This window comes from Archocentrus centrarchus, chromosome 17, assembly GCF_007364275.1.
Source record: "Archocentrus centrarchus isolate MPI-CPG fArcCen1 chromosome 17, fArcCen1, whole genome shotgun sequence".
Taxonomy (NCBI): domain Eukaryota; kingdom Metazoa; phylum Chordata; class Actinopteri; order Cichliformes; family Cichlidae; genus Archocentrus; species Archocentrus centrarchus.
Window position 1 is genome coordinate 16,024,037 of NC_044362.1, and position 21,832 is coordinate 16,045,868.

At 39.8% G+C, this 21,832-nt stretch overlaps 1 protein-coding gene across 2 annotated transcripts in view; it reads right to left on the reverse strand.

The window, feature by feature from the left end:
- Nucleotides 1–4,014: 4,014 nt before the first annotated feature.
- Nucleotides 4,015–21,832, reverse strand: part of LOC115795301 (glypican-5-like) — a 107,319-nt gene continuing 89,501 nt past the window's right edge. For both annotated transcript variants that reach the window (XM_030751119.1, XM_030751118.1), the window contains one exon: nucleotides 4,015–6,891. In XM_030751119.1, the coding sequence (XP_030606979.1) occupies nucleotides 6,710–6,891 (182 nt within the window). In that variant the 3' untranslated portion in view covers nucleotides 4,015–6,709. The remainder of the gene's footprint in view (nucleotides 6,892–21,832) is intronic.

The following is a 21,832-nucleotide window of genomic DNA, read 5'->3' on the forward strand; positions in this document are numbered from 1 at the left end:
CCCATCTTATCTTAAAGACCTCATAGCACAGCATCACCCTAATAGAGCACTTTACTCTTAAACTATTGGCTTACTTGCGGTTACTAGGATATCTAAGAGTAGAATGGGAGGCAGAGCCTTCAGCTTTCAGGCCCCTCTTCCATGGAACCAGCTCCTTTTTTAAGATCAGGTTTAAAACTTTCCTTTATGATAAAGCTTGTAGTTAGGGATGGATCAGGGTCACCTTTGGTTATGCTGCAATAGACCTAGGCTGCTGGGGGGTTCCCATGCTGCACTGAGTGTTTCTTCTTATGCACCTCTTTTTACTCTGTTTATACTCCACTCTGCATTTAATCATTTTTTTTATTATTAATCTCTCTTCCACAGTGTGTCTTTTGTCCTGTCTCTCTCCCCTCAGCCCCAACCGGTCACGGCAGATGACTGCCCCTCCCTGAGCCTGGTTCTACATGAGGTTTCTTCCTGCTAACATGGAGTTTTTCCTTCCCACTGTTGCCAAATGCTTGCTTGTAGAGGGTTGTTGGGTTTTCTGTGTAATTATTGTAGGGTCTTTACCTTCCATTAAAAAGCACCTTGAGGTGACTGTTGTTATTTGGTGCTATATAAATAAAATTGAATTAAATTGAACTGAACTGAATATCCAGCTGCATAGCAGATATCAGGTTCTAAAGGACATGTTTATTTCAAAGCAAAAACTACAGAAAAAGTAAAAACCTTTGCATATACTAAATTATTTTAAGAATGGTTCAAAATAAGATGCCATAGTAGTAACAGCAGCCTGTTTACTCAAGCCCAAAGCCTGCATTATTATTAGGAGAAAGGCTGGAAAAGTGAGCAAGTGATACACTTTCAGAGCGTTTTGCATTGTTGCTCTTATTTGTCGACTGTGTTAATGCTGTAACACCAACTGCAAACATATTTAACTACGCAAGATACTTTCTCATTGTACCTTATCTCTTACCCATCTTTCCTCGTATGATATTGGAAGAGTGATGGGGAGCAAGGTCTGAAAAATCTCTTCCCCTGTGGATCTTATTACTGAGCGGTTAAAAAGGGGTCCCAGCCAGCTGCCCTCTGCAGTGTGGTGTTTCAAGTCTGTCTGTTTTTCTTTCATAACAGAGAGAATAAGTTGGGATTCTTGTGGGATAGGAAATTATTGCAAAGCTGAATGACTGTTCATATTCAATACTGTTCATACACATACAGAATGACTGACCGGAGGGAGTGATTTGATAAGTGCATGTACAATGTTAACACTTTTACAGCTCTTGACATGCATGAATGCTTTGTACATGCGTGTTGGCTTTTATTGCATTTTACTGGTCAGAAATAAATTGTGTATCGCCTCACAATAGCTTTTCATTCCCACTATCAGACACAAAATGACAACACTGTCATGCTCAGTGTCAGAAAAATACACAATTTAATGCTGTCTTCTTGCTCACTGCCAGCAGCACAGTACATGATGTGAAACACAACTGAGAAGTGAGACCAGTCAGTGCATTGGAGAAAAAGAACAATCTTAAGTCCCCATTGCAGAATTGATCTCTGTCAGTATGCCTGTGGCTCTTCTTGATGCTCTGTTGTGTTGAAAATTAGTTTAATTGGACTCAATTAGGCAGCTCAAGAAGTCACTGATCATAATGCTAATTGGCCTGTGGAGCAGGGTGAAAGATCGGCATCCTGCAGTGATGGCATGTGTTACTTTGTTATGAGCGCTGACAAATCTCTAAAGAGAGGGAAATGGATACATTTGATGGCTGAAAGTCAAGAAGGAGAGCTGTGGTTAACAGGAGCCGCAGGTCCTCCTTCGTTTCTCCTCTGCCTCACCCAACTGTCCATTTTTGAAAAGCTATTTCCAGTGCTTCCCTTCTTCCTTTGCTCATCACTGTAATCCCCTTGCTGAAAAGGTAAGACAATCTGGGGGTGGTGGCTGGGGGTACTGTCACTGCCACCCTGCTATTGCACAATAAGCTTGACGTTCAGGGAACGTCTGAGGGAAAGGGCAGTTGTGCGTCTTAATGTTCTGTTCCCAGTCTGTGACGTTGCTATGGTTCATCTTATTGTGTGAGTTAGTGTTAGATCTACTTTTTACTATGCAGGAAAGTTTTCTACGTGTGTGTGTGAGTGTGAGGATGTTTAAATGTGTTCTGGCAAAGCTAGTCAGACAGAAGTGCTGATGTGTGCTATAGTTTTAAATAGCTCAGACAGACAGACAGCTGAGCAGCTGTGACCTCAGGTCCCCTGAACTCTGTTAGACTCAGTGACCACACTGTTTCTTTCAATGTACGTAAGTACCCAGTGAATCACCTATAACCTTTATAAAGGCCACTTAATGAATAAAAGTAAAATTAATAAAAGCTCCACCTAATCATCAGACTAACTCTATTTTAGTTTCTGAGTTTGCGCTTATTATTGTTCATATTTCTTCCATGGCTTTGTTCATCTTGTGACAGGCTTTGGTTTTGTCAGGCAGGAACAATGCATCCCAATTACAACTTGGGCAAAGATGAGGCACGCTATGCACAGACTGGGCACTCTCCTCTCTCTCTCTCCTCTGCAGCCAACCAGACACTCAGTTTTACAGCAACAAGCATGAAATAGACTCCGAGGATCAAATACAGCGTGCGTGCAGTTGGAAGTGTGCAACTGTGAGACAGGGTGTGTGAATGAGATCATTGGTGTGTGTGTGTGTGTGTGTGTGTGTGTGTGTGTGTGTGTGTGTGTGTGTGTGTGTGTGTGTGTGTGTGTGTGTGTGTGTATGTGAGATGATCTTTGTGCACATTGTGTGCTTTAGCAAGGAAGCGCTATTAGTTATATGTTCCTGGGCTGATGGCTAAAACAGTGGTAGGTGTGGTAAGGCTTGAAGGGCTGCTGTCACCTGACGCAGTGCCATTTTCATTTTTTTTTTTTAAGAACTGTAGGTTATAAAAAATCTGTATTACTCTGTAGACCAGTTTTACCATCAATTCTAAATCTTTCTGACAGTATGTGATTATTCTGGCTACATGCAGTGACGCTAAAATAACTCCCAAAGCAACCCTTGCAAATGGCATACAGCTGATTTAAACCACAACCTCACGCTATTTCATTAGGGATTACAGTACTGTAAGCATCATAACGCGTGTTTTTGCACCCTATATCATGGCTTTGTGTTTGACAAACATTGATACCAACACCACAGAGCCAAATTAAGGGCAATTAAACTCCATGAGTAGGCAAAGTTCCCCCTCAGGAGTGGCCAACAGGTCAGTCCCACATGAGCAGAGTGAGCTGACATCCTCCCTGTCATCATGACTCACAGTGCCAAACCTATTCATGCCTTCTGCACTCTCACACTCCCTTTGCCTCTATTCCTGGTGCAAACAGACTGATATGTTTAGCAAAAGGCTTCCTAGATGCAAATAGAGAAGGTCAGACTGAGACAGCTTGCCCTGCCCATGCCCTCATAACTCAATCCTTGTCACTGCTGACCAGCTGCAAGCATGAGAATACTCTCTATACTAAAAGCTAATTCTCTCCTGGCTCTACTTGGTGCACAAAGATGATAGCTAGATGATATCAGTCAAACCACTTGCAAGAAACTATATAAAATATGCTGTCAACTTAGTCTCGTCATAGGTTCAGAAAGCATCTAAAGTATTGTAGCCATCTCACTGTGTAAAATTCTTTTGTGAGAAACTGGGGCAACAGTAGTTTTGGCAGCATAAAATAATGAAGTGGCTGCTCATGCACACAGGTCTTAGCACTTATAACGCAAATTAGGTTGAAGATGGATGCTGCTATGCTGAAAATTGCGTAGAACAAGCAGCAGGAGAGTCAAGGGAAATGACTGAAGAGTAACAAATAAAAACACCTGTGTGGACGTATAGGGAAGATCGCTTTGTTTGTGACGGATTTTCTACAAGGAGAGGCTAGAGAAACAAGCAAAAGAGCAGAGCACTTTTAATAGAGCTCAACAACACTATAACATTCCCATACAAAAGAGATGAAATGAGACACAAAACAAATGACAAGTGATGCAAAATATGTACATTTATACACATGCAAGGGTATATGACTGTAAGGGACCAGTGAGCGCGATGAACATTGACCTGGAACAGAACATACAGTGAGGAAAACAACCAAATATGATTACCTGACCCAAAATGTGAAACATTTGAACCATTAAAACTCACATAGCTGTGATCATCTTCACTCTCCATTAACTAGAATGCTTTTATTGTATGTATGATATCCCAGCACAATATAGACCTACTAAGCTTGGATAGTGTATCTGTGTAGCTTTTACATATGGTATAGTCAGCATTTATACTGCATCTTCTTAACAGGGACCATTCATCATCCTCATTTACAGGTAATCTACTGTGCTAGTGCCATTGGATACAACGTTTTCTACACAAGGAAAAAAAATGTTTTACAGAGTGACCCACTGCTGACACTACTCAGGTTTTTTTGATGAATTTATCTTTTGCTCTATTTCCATGCATGATCATTTGAAACAGATAAAATTTCATCAGGTTTTCTACTTTTTTTTTTTTTTTTAAATAAATGATAAAAATGAAAGAACACGGACTCATATAACAGTTACCACTGTACTTGATCTATAGTTGCCCACATCTTTGTAAAAAATACTCTGGATTTTTTTGTGTGGTAAAGCGGATTGAAATCTGCCATCCTTGCTCTTATTTTCATTTGCAACCCCAATTCTAAAAAGTTGGGACGCTGCATAAAATATAAATAAAAACAGTGCAATGATTTGTAAATCTCATAAACCCATATTTTATTCGATATAAAATATGGGTTTTATATAATAGAACACAGAAAACATATCAAATGTTTAAATTGAGACATTTTAGTATTTCATGAAAAATATTAGGTCAGTTTGAATTTGATGGCAGTAACACGTGTCAAAAAAAAAGTTGGGACAGAGTTAACAAAAGGCTGGGCCAAAAACTCATTTAAAATGGACTGAGGCAAGGTGGAAAACTGCTCTGTGGTGAGACAAATCGAAATTTGAAATTCATTTTGGAAAACATGGACACCACGTTCTCCGGACTAAAGAGGAAAAAGGACCATCTGGTTTGTTATGAGTGCTCAATTCAAAAGCCTGCATCTCTGATGAGACGGGGACGCATTAGTACTCACATCCAGACAATGTCTTTTTCAGGGAAGGCCTTGCATATTTTACCAAGACAATACTAAACTGCATACTGCATCTATTACACCAGCATGGCTTCATAGTAGAAGAGTTCGGGTGCTGAACTGGCCTGCCTCCAGTCCAGACCTTTCACCAGTTGAAAAAAGTGGGTGCATTACAAAATGAAAAAATAAAAAGACCCAGGACTGTTGAGCAGCTAGAATCCAATATCAGCCAAGAATGGAACATTTCTCTCCCAAAAGTCCAGCAGCTGCTCTCCTCAGTTCCCAGATGTTTACAGACTGTTGTTAAAAGAGAAAGGATGCTACAGTACACAGTAGTAAATATGGCCCTGTCCCAACTTTTTTGAGTTGTGTTGCTGCCATCAAAACATTATTTTGAATTAAAATGGTTCATTTCAAGTTAAACATTTTATATGTTTCCTGTGTTCTATTGTGAATAAAATATGGGTTTATGAGATTTACAAATCACTGCATTCTGTTTTTATTTACGTTTTACATACCATCCCAGATTTTTGGAACTGCGGTTATAGAATGGCAAACTCTATTGGCAGGTCATCAGTGAAAAACTCTGGGAAAGACTTTGATAGCTTTGTAGGTTATACATGCATTAATGTGCAGTTCAATGAGCAAACACAGAAACCTGGATGCACAATAGACATGATCAAAATCAACAATGTACAGACTTTGTTCAAATGTCCAAAATTGTCCATTTTTGTCATGGCTTTAAGGATGAAAATTATGCACATTTCTGTATTATTCTTGATAATACATTTCTTTAGATTTATGCATCATTTCTTATTATGTACTCAGTGACAAGCACAGCCCATTCATAGCTAACTAAAAAAAAGAAAAAAAAAGAAAAATCTATTCAGCTCAGTTAGTTAAGAGCTTTTTTTGAACCTCATAAACTCCATCAAATCCATCCACCTATGTACACTTACATACTATACACACCTAGTTTATCTGCACAATTCAGCCATGCAAGTATGCCTGTGCTGTACCTGTGTACTTGTTACATTCTTATCCCTTCCAAGGCACACAGTCATTAGAGAATATCAAATCTGCTGTATGAGGCCATATACTTGGGATTGACCTAGCAGTCAATGCATTCCTTAATCCCCAAATAGAAAAGAGTTGAGTTTTCAAATGGGATGCAGTGCTGTGACGAGGTTTTTAGCATCAAAGGGTAAGTAAACACCAGCAGCAGAAAAAGAACAAAGCATTTTTGGTGAGTGAGTAAGGAAAATCAGAATGATGCACTTTCATTTTGAATCACAAAGATGTGTTTTTTGTAAGGATGTGTGTGTTCGCATACACACGTCTAGCCTCGTAGCCTTGCAGATAAGCGTGCATAATATCAGCTCATCCAACCACCCACAGTTGTGATACTGCAGGAACGCCAGTCTGCACCTGCCCTGTTCTCCATTTGCATGTATGTAGATTGAGGATAGCAGTAAGGATTATATCTGTGATATGTATCTGAGTTTTTCTGTGCATGTAGGTTCCTAAAGGGTCAGGGGTGAGGATTGAGTCGCAGCCCGTGCTGACATCAGTACAGGATCCACTGCAAGCAAAGTCCAGCAAAAAGCAGTGCGAGGCTGCAGCACTGTGTCCAGCTGGCATTCGGAGAACCCCCTATCACCTTCACTGAGGGGGGCTTAGAAGGGTTTTCTTGTGGACTGTGGCCTTCAGGATGTTTCCCTAATGGTCTTCCAGCACTGGAGTCATGTGCTGTGGGAGACAAAAACAGATAGAGGAAGGGAAAAGAAAAAACACAAAAGATGGTTTAGATTATAATTACGCATATGTGTTTAAATGTCCTTTGTGTTTGTAATATTGTATATAATAATCAGTCAAGAGTCCCATCACCTCACTCTAGTACTTTTCAAAAACAAGTGGTGGTGACTGCTTCAGTTGAAAGCACCTATAATTTTCTTTCAAAAGTGCTTACAGTTTCCAGTGCATTTATTGTGCTACTACATTACTGATTAACTAATGATTATTTTTTTAAATTACATACATAAAATAAAAACTTCTAAAAATTTCCATCTTCGACTCCCATCCTGCACCTATCATGATGGGGAAATCTGAAGGTTTCCAGCAGAAGAGAACAACCTTGTTATTTTCATTACTGTGAATGAGATTGCTGGACCGAGGAGGAAGGTCACAGATTAATATGTTCATTTGTGAACTGAAAACTGAACCTTTACTCTGAGCACTGACAATCACTTGACTTTTTTAAACTGATACCAAGTTCACCATTTCCCACCCCAACAACAAAACCACAGCTCCCCATTGTTCTTTCTCTTGATACTCTCACCTCCAGAGAGGTGAAGAGGGCAATGTTCTTTTCAGAGGCCTGCTCCGATCTCTTATCTTAACCATTTGTCCACAGAACTTCCAACTGTAGTAAAACAAAGGCCTGCTGAAGATTCAAATATTGAGTTAGAATAAGCAGCTAACTTTACAAGGAGTGCCACAGCAAGTTAGTGCAGAATGCCAAAGACAGCATAAAGGATCCATGCTTTTCTTCGGACAGGGGCAGCTGGGCTGGAATACAAGGCTTCCTAGCTTGGACCCAGTCAGTGAAACCCTACTCAAAAAACACAGAAAATCACAGACATGTGCTATAATAAATGTAGTTTAGTAGTTCTTATACCTTTAGTTAGATCTGTCTTTTTTGCTTTTAATACTTTTGCAAATAACTTTGCTTATATACATATTGTACAAGAGCGAATGCTCTCAACCGCTGCTATTCGCAGCTTCCAAGCCCTGCAACCTTACCAACTACTCATATGTAACTTTGACAGTAGCTATTTTTTTTTATTATTATTAATCAGAATTCCAAATCAATAGTCTTGTGTATTTTATGAGACTGATTAAACTAATATTTTTTTCCTATGAATTTTGATGCTTTTAAAATGAATCATTTGAGATAAAGATTTATTTATTTATTTTTTTTACATTTTCCTTATTCAAATGAGGCGCCCCGACTATTCAAATTTTCTGATTTTACAAGGTTGACATCAACATTGTTATTTTTTGCTGTATGAGGCGCACTGATAATGACAGTAAGCCATAACCCCTACAAGATACAAATTAGCTTGATGAAGGTAAGTGCACATTGTATAACAGTCACTCCACACAATTTATATCTAGTTAGACACAAAAACTTTCCAGCTGACATCACTGAAATCCCAGCTTTCTTTAATTTATCAGTGTCATCACACTGCTTCTGCCATCATCTCTCCTTCCGTCTGGGTGGTGACAATATGTTGGTGTGTCAGAAATCGAAATGAAATGCACTTCTGCTCATTACCCGTCCTCCCTGACTGACCCAACCCAGCTAAATACATCAGTGAATTAGAGGGAGATTAACAGTCTCAGCAAAACAAGTGCACACCCAATTTGAGTTACATTCCAGTTAACCTCCATTACATGTATTAGATATCTAGATTTATCCGTTAGCAGTACTTCGTGATCCAGCAGCTTTATGTGAGCACCAAGGGAGGAAGATGAGATATTCCAAAGATACAGAAAGCAGCAAATAGATACAGGAGTTAAGGATAGATTGACTTTGGCATTCTCATCAGTTTACTTTGGAGAGAAATAGGTAAGAGATTGCTAGTTATCCTGTTAAAAATGGAATGCATTTGATTACTTTTTGATAACTTCTCTAACAAATGCTTCCAAGCATGCAATACAGCAGAAGACTGTAGAGGTTTCTTTGAGGGTTAATCAGACATTTGGATGCTTGCAGCAGTTTCCCTAAAAGCTATTGTTATCTGATGACATGGCAGTCTTCCTCGGCCTGGTCATGGCAGATTCACACTGCTTAGAGAAATGTGGATACATTTGGCTAGCAGATGTACGATGATAATAGATTTAAAAAAAAAAAAAAAAAACAGAACTTGAGAGAATGTTGCCAAATTAAATGTCTAGATGTAGAAACAGCTCCTAAGTTGAAAGTCGTGCTACCCTTAAAGGTGTTGCACTCAACTTTGTCTCAAAGCCTTTGCTGACCCTTTTTGACTGAGATATGCTAAAAAAAAAAAAAAGGCATTTCTGGATAGCAAAATGATGCAAAGCAACAGAATTAATGTACTATTTTACATAGTAATCCCTTTGTAATGACCAACATTTCGATATGTAAAAGTAATTTAATTGCATATTTTTCTTCTCTCGGCAGCTGTAACTGTTTACAGTTCATTTACTTTGTTGTTTACTTATGTAACTGAGTTAAGCAAGGCCCTAGCACTGGTTGTGATGGGGGTTATGCTGGTTATCAGAGTGCTCACACTGACGCAAAGCCCAGCGTCACGCGGTTTCTTTAAAGTGTCTCTGACAGCAAAACTTGCCAAAACAGGTGTCTCGTTAAATAGAGTTCCCAGTGTGACGAGTTGGCTGTCAAACAGCTTGACAGGCATGTGTGTGATAAGCTAACAGATATTTCACCACAAATTTTATAGCACAGCTCAGAAGAGCTTTGAATATTGAAATAAATCAGTTCTTCTCTGATATGAAAGAACTAATTTTGTTGGTCTTCTTAAGCTGCCTTCAGTAAGATTCCTTTCCTTTCTCCGCACTTCTAAAAATACATTTTTCTTCAAAATGGAGAATAAATATCAACCCATCCCTAAGTGTGCTCTTGGGTGCATGCATGCATGTGTAAATAGGGCTAGGCGGGGCTCTTGAGACAAAAGTGTTTTGCGTGCCAATGGTTTTTGTTGTTCCAGCAGACAATAGACAAAGACATCATTTATCCCAAATCAGATTGCTGTTATTGTTTCAGTGGAAATGGGCTGCATCTCATCAGGGGGATGTCAAAAAAACAGCATCTGAATAAGCCAACACAACACTAATACTGCTCTGCTGCTGGCTAACCAACTAGCTAATTAATGGAGCAAGTCCTTGCCAGAACAACCAATTATAACACATTCAACAGTACTGCCAACCAGTTAACGTGTCCTGTGATCGTTTAAATAAAAGAAATTGACATGCAATAAAATTTACAAGGAGAGTCAGTACCCTGAGAACTGATAATGCAAACAGGACTATTTTTTTGTCAAAGTATTAAAGTAGCACTCATTAACAAAACTGTGAATGGTATTTTCTTCTTTTTTTGGCCGCTCCCTATAGGGTTTGTCACAATGGATCATCTGCCTCCATCTCTATCCCGAGCATCCTCTTCTGTCACACAGCCCCCTCCTTTACTGCATCCATGAACCTTCTCTACAGCCTTCCTCTTTTCCTCCATCCTGGCAGTTCCAAGTTCTAACATCCTTTGTCCAATATACTCACTATCAGGGGTTATAATGGACCAGAATGATCCAGAATGGCATTCTGGCACAGTCAGTTAATGAGTAATTAAATCTGATAGGCAGGTTAATGCATATTACTATTGAATGAGCTAATTTTTTCGATTGCTGCAGCCTGGCATTGCTTGCAGTGACAGCATGGAGCAACTTTCTCAGTAATAAAATAATGACATCCCATGGCTCGTTTACACCTTCAACAACACATTCTTTTTTGTTCTCACCCCTGTGATGCGTTCATGGTGCAGATGTAAAGGTGCAGTTGCTGTACTTGCTAGCGCTACAAAAGAGGGGGGGCATAATCAAAGTCACATTTTTTTAAGAACCAAATCATTTCAAATGCAACTTTTCAAATGGTTCAACAAATATCAGCAAACACGCAAAATGTTTCTGCAGTATGTCACAAAGTGTGAACTTTAGCTAACTGTACAGCTGCTGTTTTGCCCAGAGTGAGAAAGAAACTGATAGATGGAGAAAGATGTAAGAAGGAGAGGACAGGAGAGGAAGGATGATTGTTTTCAAAGATAAGCACGGCTCAGGAAGTGCAATTTTATATACTAGAATTATAAATCTGACATATAATGTACTCATTCATTTTAAAGTTTCTAAATCAGATATTGGATCTATACATGGTGCTTTGCTGAATTATGTTTTTGTGAAACATCTTGCAAAACAAACTGAAATATACTAATTTGGTGTTGTTCAAAGTTTGTGTGAAAATACCAGGCAGTTTACGCTGGTTAGTTTGCTGTATTGTGATAAAATTTACAATGAAGCTCTATGCTAAACTGGTTACATCTAGGGTACTGTTACTAGTTTACTTCAAAAAGCAGATGTCTATTTATATTTAAGGTGATGAAGCTAATTAGATCCTCTCACTGAATTCTGTCTTTTATATTAGATTTATACTTGGCTAAATCCACAAACAGCAGAGAATATCAAAGGAGCACTACAGGTCAGGTGATCATAGTCAGTACACAAAGAAAAAAATCTACCTGAGGTCACAAAACAAGTTATTCTCACTTATTTCGAAGTATTTTTTTTTCCCTCACACTGCACCACTACACTGATCTTAGGGTTCCCCCACCTGTCAAGTCTCCTGCCCACTAGCCCTCCTCTGCATATGTCCAACTTTGCCTCTCCAAACTGCTTAACCTGAGCTGTCTCTCTGATATACTCATTTCTAATACTCTTCATCCTGGTCACTCCTAACAAAAATCTTAGCACCTTCAACTTTGCAGCCTCTAGCTCTGCCTCCTGTCTTTTTTGTTAGAGCCACTGTCTCCAAACCATATATCATAATTGTCAATGGACATGAGTATATTAGAGGGACAGCTCAGGCTGAGCAGCTTGAAGACAAAGTTAGAGAAGCAAGAGGGCAAGAGGGTTTGGACATGTGCAGCGGAGGGATAGTTACAGATATATTGATAGATATATTGGATATTGCAGAATATGCGCATGGTGGTATGGTGGTCAGCACAGCAAGAGACCCTAGATTTGAATCTAGGCTGGGGCCTAGAGGAAAAAAGATGAAGACCACAGAGGAGATTCATGAATGTAGTGAAGGAGGACATGCAGAGGATTGGTGTGACAGAGGAAGATACTAGGGATAGGACGGGATAGACTCCTAAAGGAATCAGTTGAAAGAAGACAAAGAAGGAACTATGAAATCCCCTCAACATGTTGGGGCAGCACCAAACATTTTTCAGGTTGGAGGGGGGGGCAAAAATAAACAGAGAATGTACAAAATTAATAAAGCGTGACATTCTTGTTTCTGTTTAAAATAGAACAATACAAATACACTATGTTGTAAAAGAAAAGAAAAGAAAAGAGGAATACCTGTTCCTTAAAGCCTCCCAACAGCTTGAGGCACAAAGAAATATAAAATGAGGGGGGGCAGAAAAATAATGGAATGTTATTTTGTTGTCATAATGAGACAATGTTAGCAGATAAGCCATACTTCATAAGCTGACGCTTGTGTAAATCCCAAAAATACAGTGGGGAAAAAGACGGAAGAACAAGCAACATAGAAAAAACACAGGGTGGGAAGGAGTGAAGGATGACATAGAGGGTTAGAAGAGGAAAACATTTAGTTCAGCTTTTCACTATGAGGATGAATATCCATCGCCACTTGTATCAAGACAGATGGAATCAATCACCTCAGGCGACTTCAAGGCTATGCAATGGCACATCAACATACTTCTTTCATCACAACAGCAGTCAGTGACATATGTTCTTCATCAGTATATGACAAATGTGATTTGATTTTATAAAGGTTTTTATAATAGTCAACAAACAGGGACAGAGAAAATAATAAAATAATAATAATAAAAAAAAACAGAACCTCAGATCTTAATGTTTGGGAAGTCTCTGGATATCTATGCATGGGTCTGTGGGGCCTGTAAACACTTCCATCATGCTATAAATAATGGGCTGTAGCTTTCATACTTGTTGTTTAGGGATGCAGTAAACTGTGTCACTGAGAAGAAGAGAAAGGCACTCAAGCCATTTTACACATCTGACCACCCAACTTTCACTCTGATATGTACTACACTGCCTGTGTTACCTAACTACACATACAGTTTATAAGGACCTCATTGACCTCTGTGTTGGCTAAGCGTGTGAGAAACGGTTCACAGTGTCCTCTGCCACTAATGCCTCTCCAGATGGGTAGCTTGTGTGTTTGGAGGAGCTGCTATTTCCCACTGGCCAAAGAGGAACAACAGCTGCTCCTAACAACCCAGGCCAAAGCTCCGAAGAAGAGGTGGACCTCAGGCCCTAGCCAAGCGGGAGGAAGGATGGGAGGGTAGGGGGAGAGAGAAACAGAGGAATAAAGGCTGGAAGGTGAAGAGTAAGAATAACAAATGTCTTGCCCATAAAAATTATGAACAACAGAAAATTGCACGATGGTTCTCTGGGCAACCATATTAGTTTTCTTCCTTCCCCTGATTCCTCTTGGCTTCTTTTGGTTTGCCAGCACACGGTGACTGCTGTCTCACAGATTAAATCTTTAAACTTAGGTATGCCAAAGGGAGAAGCAGACTGTTGTCAAACAGTCTCTTTCTGTCTTCAGCTGATAAGATTGAGTCTCTCTTTTTTTTTCACTCTGTGTCATACATACACTAGAGTAGTATGGAATACTCATACAGACAGCATAGAGGGATGCAGAAATGAATACTTTCACACACACATAAACATCAAATTAGTTAACCCTGGAAAATTATGTCTACATTTGTGTTTTGCTTGCCTCTGTATGTGTGTATTGTGCGTCATGCACGCCTGCATAAGACTCTTGGCTCAACCCGAGCTCCAGAGCTGTAATCCAGTGAGGAATGGTGCTACTGTTTACTGGGGCTTAGCAAGTTGTCACACTACTTGATATCAAGATGACAAGGCAGCTTTTCTAGACTGAACAAAGACTTGTAGCTATGACAAACATTGGTTTAATGCGTTAATATATCAATTCACTAAAATTCATTTTATTATTTTACTATATGGAAACCACCCCGATTTACATATAGCAAGTTTATTTACACTGTAACCTACTGTTGTACATTGTAACTTGGCCCTAGACCAAAGTTACATGCATAACGAGAAGACTTTGACCCGTTTGTCATGAACTTTAAAGCACTGTGTCAGCTCACCCCTCTGCCTGCTGTGTACATTTATGAAGACAGTTATAAGGTGAAGTTATGGCACATTGACAGAGTGTGGTGAAGGTGAATGAAGGTCAGTATCTTGCTAACCATTTTCCTCCCTTCTCCTGGCTCGCACCCCTGCCTTGACCTTGCAGCTCTTTGACAACTGCTAAGCAGTTAATTGAAGGAGGATGTTGGAGGTGAAGGTTGTAAAGCAGCTCACGGGTCTAGGTTTTGACAAGGCCACTGGATCTGTTTTGTGCTGATGTTTCGCTAACAGAGGTGACTGCTGTTTTTATTGGTTTTTTTACGTCTTACGCAAACAATCCTATGAATATAAAGTATGCACGCAAGCAAAAAAGATCAACGCTGTTCATTCACACATCATGATACATATACATATCCATATACCCATAAACAGACAAGTGTGCTGTCTTAATTACAGACAATATGATGAGTAGCCGGTCAAGCTATTGATAGCTTATATATTTGACTCCAGTTTAAATTCAAAACTTGTGAGCATACATCAATTTATGCAACTTATTCAGCTATTCCTGTATTTCTACATAATGACACTGTTGATTTTTTAGATCAATCCTTATTAGCTGTAAGACAAGATCTTTATGCAATGGCCCAGTATGCCCTCAGTGCTCGGGTGCCAGCTGTTTCTCAAACACACTTAAGTAAGTATAAATGATTTCTACCATTAGTCTGTCATAAATAGGGAGAGAGAACTCATACTGGATCAAAAGTGATTTGCAAACTTCGTCAGATATTTGCTCCCTGCAGTGTCTCCCTTTAAGGCCTTCACTTGGTTTCTGCTTGGTTCTTTTTTTTTGCACATGCTCTTCATGTAATACTCATTCCCAATTAATTTTTTGTAGGCCTTTTTTCTATATTTTCGATTTATAATTAATTTATATTAATATATTAATTTATAAGTTAAGGTGAGTAAATTTGGTTAGCAAGCTTCATCCATAAACAAAAAGGGGGAATCCCAGACAGAGGTTTGTGGTAATTAGAGCTAAGCAGCAGACTAATAAAATACTAGATTTTTTTTTTACCCACACTAGAACACAAACTGATTTGTCAGATTAAAATGCTCCATAACCAGTAACATGACACACACAGTAGATAGGTCCAGTTCAGTGAATTTATTTAATGAAGGTGAGGCCTAGCAGACAGCTGCCAGCTACAGCTGCCCACGCTTCAATCAAAGAGGCCTACAAGCCTTAGAGAAAGTTTTTAGGCAAACCAACAAAAATAAATTGTACAGATGGTTCGAGGAAGGAAATCAGATATACAGATCAAAATAATTTTTACACCAGCCCGCAAATATATTAGTTTCATCACTGGGCTGATGTTGTACCAGAAGTGGATTATTACACGAGTTTAGAAATGTGCTATAAAAAAGTTTGTCCATTTTACCCAGTAGATGCACCTACAGTTGTGGCAAAATTTACAATACACTCATCATAGGAATGATGGATTAAGAAAGTGGATTAAGAAAATACAAAATAAATTGAAACTTGTGCACCCAATTCTTGTTTTTTTAAGGTCATTAAAGATGCATGCTGTACAATTATTCCACCCTGAAAAAACAGTTCAAAGAAATCAATAAAAGCCTAAAATTATGATGACATTCATGCCCATGAGGAGTGTATAGAAACTTCTGAACACAACTGTAGGTATAGCCCCTATGAGGATACACCCAGGAAAGCACTTTAGCATCTGGTAACTGAAGGAATGTAGCACATAACCATGGCCAAAACAGAAAAAAGTCACAGCTAATTTCCATTGTGGTACTGTTTAATTATACCACTTTTATCTTCAAGCATTAGCTCTAAGAAGATCAAATGTGAGGTTTTCTTGTTCACATATACAAAAGTCCAGACCACACACCATTTAAGTGACCTCTTAAGGTTGCAACATTGTTGTAAACACAGCTTCAGTGTATTCTATGCCTGATACACACAGAGTCTAAGTATGTGTGTTTTTTTCGCCATTCTTGGGCAAAACCATCAATGCTATGAACTATTCATGTAATTGTCTTCCAAGCACAGCTTTGGACACCAAAAAACAGCCATGCTGCTCTTAGCAGCTTTGAATCCTGGATATCCTGACAATGTTTGCTAAAGCAGGGAAATGTTAAATTTCTTAAAGCCTCATTTTCCCTGTCTCACATTTACCGTTCAAAGCACTTACACAACGCTTTCTTATCTCTATTCACACACACATTGTATTACAAAGAAAGGTAAGGGTAGAAAGTAAAAAGGAGGGGAGGATGAATTCACACAGTTCATTACTGGCCATCCATCTCTGTGCTGTTTTTGTCTGCAAATCACTCTTTATGTGGTGGCATGTCAGGCGGGGGCTCCTCACTCATTCAAACTAATCTCCCTATTCTGTTTTCTGAGAAACACACTGAATTCATGCACACAAACTTGCATCTCTGAGAACTGCCTCCCTGGTTCACAGGCAACCTGTACAACAGAACCAGGACTGGTACGAGGTCTCTGGCAGGCCACTCAGGGGACTAAAGGGGCCAAAATACTGGGGCACCAGCGGCGTACGTGTCTTAGCCTACAGCTAACCTAGCAACAGGCACAGCAGCCTGGCAACTCCAGCACAGGGATCAGTGGAATGGAATCTGTCCAGTGTGATTCTTGGCTGTACCAGACTATTAAGCTCCTTGGCAAGATTAAAATTTACACCCTTTACATACACACACAAACACATTTACGCAGAAACAAATTGGCAAATGGGGCCCTGGGAGGACAGTGACCTCCAGCAGTCAATGTGACAGGTTCTTAAGATGGAGTGGAAGATGAGGGAAGCTTAATGCCCAGGACAACTCCTCAATCTCACAAACAAATACACACACCCATCACTACCCACACCAAGGTACTCAGAACACACACCACACCTGTGTGCACTCAAATACCAGATGCCTCGTTGCTTTGCCAGGTGTCGTGTTGTCCTTGTAGAGAGACAAGCGTGAAGGATGCAGAAATAAACTGCCATTCATATCCTTTTGCTCTCTCTCTGTCTCTTTCAATCTCATGCACACCACACACACACACACACACACACACGCACACACACACAATAGCTCAGTTGGTTTTTGTTTGTTGTTTTTTTAGCAATCCATTACAGTCAAAAGGAAATTCACATGAGGCACGATTCGAGGAAACAGTGTCACTGCTTGTATCTACTAACCTAACACTTTTTTATTAATGTTAGTCTTACATGCCCCCAGAATGCATATTTCAAGTTTCAGCCCCAAATACCACAGCATGCCTGAATACCCCTGGTTTTGAGTCCTGTTATGGTCTGCTTCAGTGTCTGTACCTTTAAATCTGTGTGACTACTATCTTGGCCAGGTCTGTCTTGTGAAAGAGATTTGATCACAATGGGAAATAACAATAAATAAAATAAAACAAAATAAATCAAGGTGCAACAGCTGCTGCAGCCAGAGGTCTGAGACTGAAAGAGATGGAGTAGTAGGAGTAGTGCTGAACATTCAGTAGACTACATCGCTACCAATACAGAACTGAACGAGACACTCTGTGGCTTCTACATAACTTTCTCTTTGAGTGATCACTTTACTTATAAATACAGCTGAATTCACAGCACAGAGAATTTGGCTATATTCACAGATTTTGTTAGCCAACTTTACGGTTACAAAATCCAGATTTCAGCAGTGCAGAGCAGTGGCCTGGTAAATGGATCAAGAGTGCTGGTGGTTTTTCCCTGCAGTTAAAAGTCAATATTCTATCATTGTACTGTTATTTGACAGTAGAAACAGGAAAATATGTATGTGAGCTTTATTGTGAACTTGAATGAATTTGAATACAGTGTATAAGTGTAGAGTGTAAGATAGAATTAATCAAGTGTATGTGACACGAACACAGTAACACACATACCTAGTGCTTCTCTCTGGTTATAAATCGCTCGTTAGAGTTTCCACAATTCATAGTCGTCCCTCAGCTAACATTTACTTTAGCCACATTAGCCGCACTAGGCAACAACCAGACTGTCCTATTCTCCAGTGGGGACATTTTGATCTAAAATCTCTCACTGGGTTTTTGCTTGTTCAGGTGATGGGAGAATATGAAAGAGTTAGTTATTTGCAAGACTATAGGAGCTGAACTCGTATCAGTTACCTATCTTGTGTGTAGAAAGAGGGAAAAATTCTTACTGGCTTTCAAAGCTGGAAGATGGTCTTGTTGCCAAGGAGATGAAACTTTACTTACTGAAGTACAGTATAAATTGTATACTTTATAAAAATCTCATAACACCATGAAATGCATTTTCATGATATGAGATAAATGCTTTCACCTCTATGATGTTACTATTGCAATTGAAAAGGACTTTGCTCCATTTAGGTATTCCGCTTTGCCTTGCTGCCTAGCCAGAATGCATAACACTAGGATCCTTAACTTGACCGAATAAATAGAATGGAATCATTACTAATATTAATTAGTCAAAGTCAAAAATGTCTGCTGTAAAATATCATTTATCTTTCAGAGAGCATTTGTTAAATCCATAATCTTTCTTAAAATATTGAGACTAATGTATTCAGCACTTCAGTGCTTGCTGCTGATTACACCAAGTGATGCCAATCACCGTAAGGGCTGAAGTAGGAGCATAGGCTTTAGTGTGCAAACTGTCATTGACACTATCTGCTTAGTGACGCCTAGTAGAGGTGCACACATAAAAGTTAAGCGCACGGAATAGAACGCAGCCCCCCCCCCCCCCCCCCCCCCCCCCCCCCCCCCTGGAATTAAAGTGATTTAAGTGATACTTGCCTTCTCAACTTCAAAGTGTTTTCACATATCTGAGCTGGTAAGAAAAAAAAAAAAAAACATTGCACTGTGATGTTATAAATGTTTGATTTTGTGGGGGCGAGTCAAAAACTTTGATGTAAACTCTTGGTTGCATAACTGACTGCAGTTTTAGAATTAAATCACTTAGAAATGTGCGCTAAGTACACCGCTCCTTTTAATCTGCAATCAGTTCAATCAGTCAGAGGTCAGCCCTCTCCCAGCCCTCCGGCCTGACAATCTGCACCAGGTTCGCTTCTAATTGCCACATTACTTATGGATAAGTGAGAAGGACTTTGTTGCTCTAACCACAGATCAATGGGATTGGGCTCTAATGAAGTGACTTGTCTTGCAATTTGTGTCTCTTTGATGCTTACCTGCAAAGCCTGAACACAGACCTTGCACTTGAGGTAGTAAACAGAAAAATAAGCTCTTTGCTACCAGCTTCCACTACCACTAAAAAAGTTACTCTGATTGTGGGTTAAAACAAAAATTTGAATCTTATAAGTTTTAGATAGGATTACCCTCCCATGTCATCCATAGGAAAATCCCAACCCATGTTTTTCCATCTTTCTCCCTTCACCTAGTTTGTATTTCCCCCTGCATACTGGGCTGAGATGAGACAGAAGATGATCATTCTCATCCCTGCTTATCCTTCTATTGCATTTTTCAATATCAGTGGAATGTCTGACTTTGTTTGCTCAGTGCAGTGTTACAGCAGGAATGCTGTTTTCTGCGTTAGTAGCCAGTGTTGGGCTCTAGGCAAGTTAAGGCAGTCATCAACTCGAGCCACCGACAACAGATTTCCATCAATTCACTGAGTGCTACCGATGGTCTGAACAACAACCTAAAAGTTTAATCTAAGCCAGATTGGGGCTGGGGAGAGAGGGTGGTGTACCAGGTTGTTATTCACACAATAAACCTGAAGTTGTAACCACTGAATTTGCTGCTTTCAATAAAGAACATTTTATGAGTCTGAACCATCTTTAAAAGCCCACGTGCTGCTTGGAAATGTGAACGTGTAAGAATGCCTTGTAATAAGAATACTTGTACTTGTAATAAGTGTTCCTTCTGTGGTACTGTTATAGCTTTTATGTGGCTGTATCAAAGCACTAAATCACTAAAACTTTATGTTCCTCTGCTGGTAATCTTCATAGACACTATTTAAAGTAGTGAATTCTAGGTTTAATTTTCACTGATTTCTGCGCACACTCACTCCCACCATTTCCTTTGGTTTATTACCTGTTGCCACACCAAACATTTTTGGTGTTTCCCGTCCAGGCTCCCAAAGGTGTGCTGCAAAAGCTCAATCATAAAGGCCTTACAGATACTGCTAAGAAAGGAAATGATGATGCTGGCTAATGAGAACCATTCTCCTCTGATGACCGTGCGCCTAGGGAGCCTTTCAAGCTAATATGCTTTCAAAGTGCTATAAAACCGCAGGGAACAGTATGTCATGCAAGTGAGGAAAAAGAGCCCACTTAAAGGCAAGGTGAAATATGGATAAAAGGGATGAATAGAGACAAGAGGAAATATAAGACAGTTGTGATGATTGTAATAAAACACAAGGACAGAAAGTTTGCTTTGCAGTGATTATGCATCAGTCTAAATGATGCCCCCTAATTGTTCTGTTGGATGTGTTTTATATATTTAACAGAAATGATGTTGAGCTTTCTCTAAATTATCAGCAAAACAAGAATTTAGACAACTTTGCAATGTTGCTCATAGTCTCATATACAACAAACGAATGGCCCTGCATATCTGACCAAAAAAATGTGACTCACTCCTCCCACATCTATCCACAAACCAGACCATCCTGCTGATCCTCTTGTTCCTTCGTCTACAACCCTACTCTGCCCTGCGGAACTCTCTCTCAGCCCCTTGAGCTTCAGATGAAAGGCTGAGGGAAATGGCGGTCATACTGGTAATATCCGCACCGGGACACAGCCACTACATCTGCAGGCCAGCCAGCTTTCTATGCACGCCAGTCCTAAGGGACCCCATTCAGCATAGGACCTAGAAAGAGAAGATCTAGGGTCTGATTGGCTCTATCTAGCCTGCCAGGGCATACAAGCACCAAATCCCCAATCCGCCCTTCTAACCCTTCACTCTCACGGTAGATTGAATCATAAGGTTGCATGTTGCACTCGACTCCTCTGAACCTCAGTGAAGACAAATGAACCTTTGAACCTTTTAATTTTTATTTAGCTGCACTACTGGATCTCGGTTACCTGTGTTGCAACATAAAATCAGACAGCTTTATGCCATTAACTCTCCATTGTTTTTCATGTCAGGCTTTTTTTTTCTCTCCCTTTCACATTTGGCTATGACCTTGAATCATCCAACTTGCAATACTTCACCCTTAATCCCCAGTCTTTTCGCCTTCTTGAAAAGTTTTTTTTACATGAAAGGCAGGTGTGTACTGGGTCCTAGACAACTGCAGGCTGCAGTGGGATTGCGGTCGATCCAGGGTAATCTTACTAACACTAGTGCAGGTTGGCTGTATCCTGTCCAAGCAGCTATTCATTTCAGAAATGTAGTTCCCTTGCCAGGGTGAACAGCTGCCGCACACCTTTTTGGCCTTTTAGGCTTTGGGGAAAAGTTCTTTGCCTTTGACACCAATAACAAACCCATTACCTTAGTGGGCTGATACTGTGTGTTTAAGTTGAACCATTTTATCAAGGTTAAAGATGGATAGCTACACAAGACCAAGTGTGTGTTTGATGGATGTGAACACAGATTTTGCCCCCAAACTTAAATTTAAAACCCGCTGATCAAGGCCTTCTTACACCACACAGCTCCACCATTTCTATGATGCAATACCCTATTTTCATAAGAAAAAAGCCACTAAAGCAGCTGCTGATTTAAATTAGTGTTCAGAGTGTATATCCCT